This window comes from Puntigrus tetrazona, chromosome 21 (genome assembly GCF_018831695.1).
Source record: "Puntigrus tetrazona isolate hp1 chromosome 21, ASM1883169v1, whole genome shotgun sequence".
In the NCBI taxonomy this organism is placed as follows: domain Eukaryota; kingdom Metazoa; phylum Chordata; class Actinopteri; order Cypriniformes; family Cyprinidae; genus Puntigrus; species Puntigrus tetrazona.
This window is the reverse complement of record NC_056719.1, coordinates 13,153,641-13,155,834: the sequence shown is the minus strand read 5'-3', so window position 1 is coordinate 13,155,834 and position 2,194 is coordinate 13,153,641. Positions and strand designations below refer to the sequence as shown.

Below are 2,194 nucleotides of genomic sequence, written 5' to 3'. Positions count from 1 at the left end.
GTGATACCAGATCGAAGGAGGAGAGAGTCTGGGGAGGTAAGAGCATGTGAATTATATTAAACAACACTTTCTCAGGCCTATTGTCATCGCATTGTATTATTATTTTAATAATTTTAAAATTAACTAAAGTGTTAACGCTGGAATGCACGGTCGTTGTCCACGGTGCCGAAAATGCCGAAACTCTCGCATAGTACTTGCTATGTTGCGCATTTTGTTCAAATGCTTTTTTTCTTCTTCTTTTTTAACGTGATAGTTTACACATTCTACTTCTCCGTTCATACCATGAGGTGTCAGTGTTACATTAGGATATGAACTAGATCTTTGGCCCTGCCTATCTAAGTGTGGTGCGCATGGCCGTACCATTCAGTTCAACCGTGACAGCGTCTGACGAGCATATCGCGAGAAGCGGGAATAGAAAACGCTCTATAATGTTATCGATTTTATTTAATCAAGAATGTTGCATCTGGGAATAGGCAGTTTCCACTGAACACTATCGTTACTTGCTTTAAGCTGTTTGAAAGGAATCCTTAACGATGGATAAACAAAGGCGCGGATGGGAAAGCTGGTGGATGGCTTCGTGTTTCTCCTTTCTTCTCTGCTTCGGACCGCAGGTTTCAGCTCAGATAAGATACACTGTTCCAGAGGAAATGAAAGAGGGATCTGTTGTGGGGAATATTGCTAAAGATCTTGGACTTGACGTGAGTACCCTGATCGACAGACGGTTCCGTATAGTCTCTGGTTCTAAAGACGCGTTTTTCCAGCTAAACCAGAACAATGGCGAGTTGTATATTCATAGAAGCATAGACAGAGAGCAGCTCTGTGAAGGGAACGGTGCATGCGTAGTAAACCTAAAAACCGCGGTCGAAAATCCTTTAGAAATCCACTACGTGGCTGTAGAAATAACAGACATAAATGACAACCGTCCTAGTTTTTCTGAACAGAATCAGCATCTCGAGATCGCAGAACACACCCCTATAGGAACGAGCTTCCAGCTGCACGCAGCGCGAGACCAGGATGCCTCGCCGTATTCTGTTCGTTTGTATAAACTGAGTCAGGATGAAAATTTCGAGATCGACATCAGAAACAGCGATGAGGAAAAGATCCCCTTTTTAGTGCTGAAAAAACCACTCGATCGTGAACGTAAGTCGGAGCACCTGCTCATTTTAAAAGCCCTCGACGGTGGGAACCCTCCAAAATCGGGGACCCTTAACATCACCGTGACTGTGTTGGATATTAACGACAATCGCCCCGTGTTCACTCAAGACACTTATTCTGTCAGTTTACAGGAAAACTCCCCAGTTGGGACGACTGTGATTAAAATAAAAGCTACTGATAGCGACGAGGGTCCAAACAGTGACGTTGAATATTCGCTTGGTAAAACCTTAAAGCGCAAAGTTTATGAGGTGTTTCAGTTGGATCGCATTACAGGCGAAATAAAGGTTAAAGGCGAGATAGACTTTGAGGACACAGACGTTTACAAACTTGACGTTGAGGCTTCAGATAAAGGTCAGCCTCCATGGACAGTTCAAGGTCGTGTTATTATAAAAATACAAGATATAAACGATAATAAGCCTGAAATTGAGCTAACTTCATTATCTAATATCGTTGCTGAAGACTCTCAACCTGGAACAGTAATTGCGTTGATTAGTGTCACAGATAAAGACTCCGGTGTTAATGGTAAAGTTGTATGTAGTCTCTCAGACAATGTTCCTTTCGAGCTGAAACCCTCTTTTCAAGATAATATGTACTCGCTGGTGACAAAGGGGCGTTTGGATCGTGAACTTGTGCCCCATTATGATATCAGTGTCACAGCAGCAGATTTAGGTCAGCCGTCCTTATCATCGATCAAAACCTTAAGCATCCAAGTAGCAGATGTGAATGACAACCCGCCAGAATTTCCCAGTAATTTCCTTGAGCTTTACATATTTGAAAATAATCCTCCTGGATCCTCAATATTCTCAGTGAGAGCATCGGACAGAGACGTAAATGAAAATGCTTTGGTATCTTATCAGATAAACAGAGGTGTTGGGACACAGAACGAGATAACCTCATTCTTGAATATAAATTCAGAAACAGGGGTTATTCATTCCCTTAAAAGTTTTGATTTCGAAGCAATTAAAAAGTTCCAGTTCCACGTCCTCGCCACAGACTCTGGAGCTCCGTCTCTGAGCAGTAACGTGACAGTGAACGTGTT

The 2,194-nt window shown here is 42.5% G+C and overlaps 1 protein-coding gene across 1 annotated transcript in view; it reads left to right on the top strand.

Moving 5' to 3' along the window:
* The first annotated feature begins 358 nt into the window (after positions 1 to 358).
* Positions 359 to 2,194, top strand: part of LOC122326020 (protocadherin alpha-8-like) — a 1,971-nt gene continuing 135 nt past the window's right edge. Inside the window, exon 1 of the mRNA XM_043220694.1 lies at positions 359 to 2,189. Within this exon, the coding sequence (XP_043076629.1) occupies positions 534 to 2,189 (1,656 nt within the window). The 5' untranslated portion in view covers positions 359 to 533. The remainder of the gene's footprint in view (positions 2,190 to 2,194) is intronic.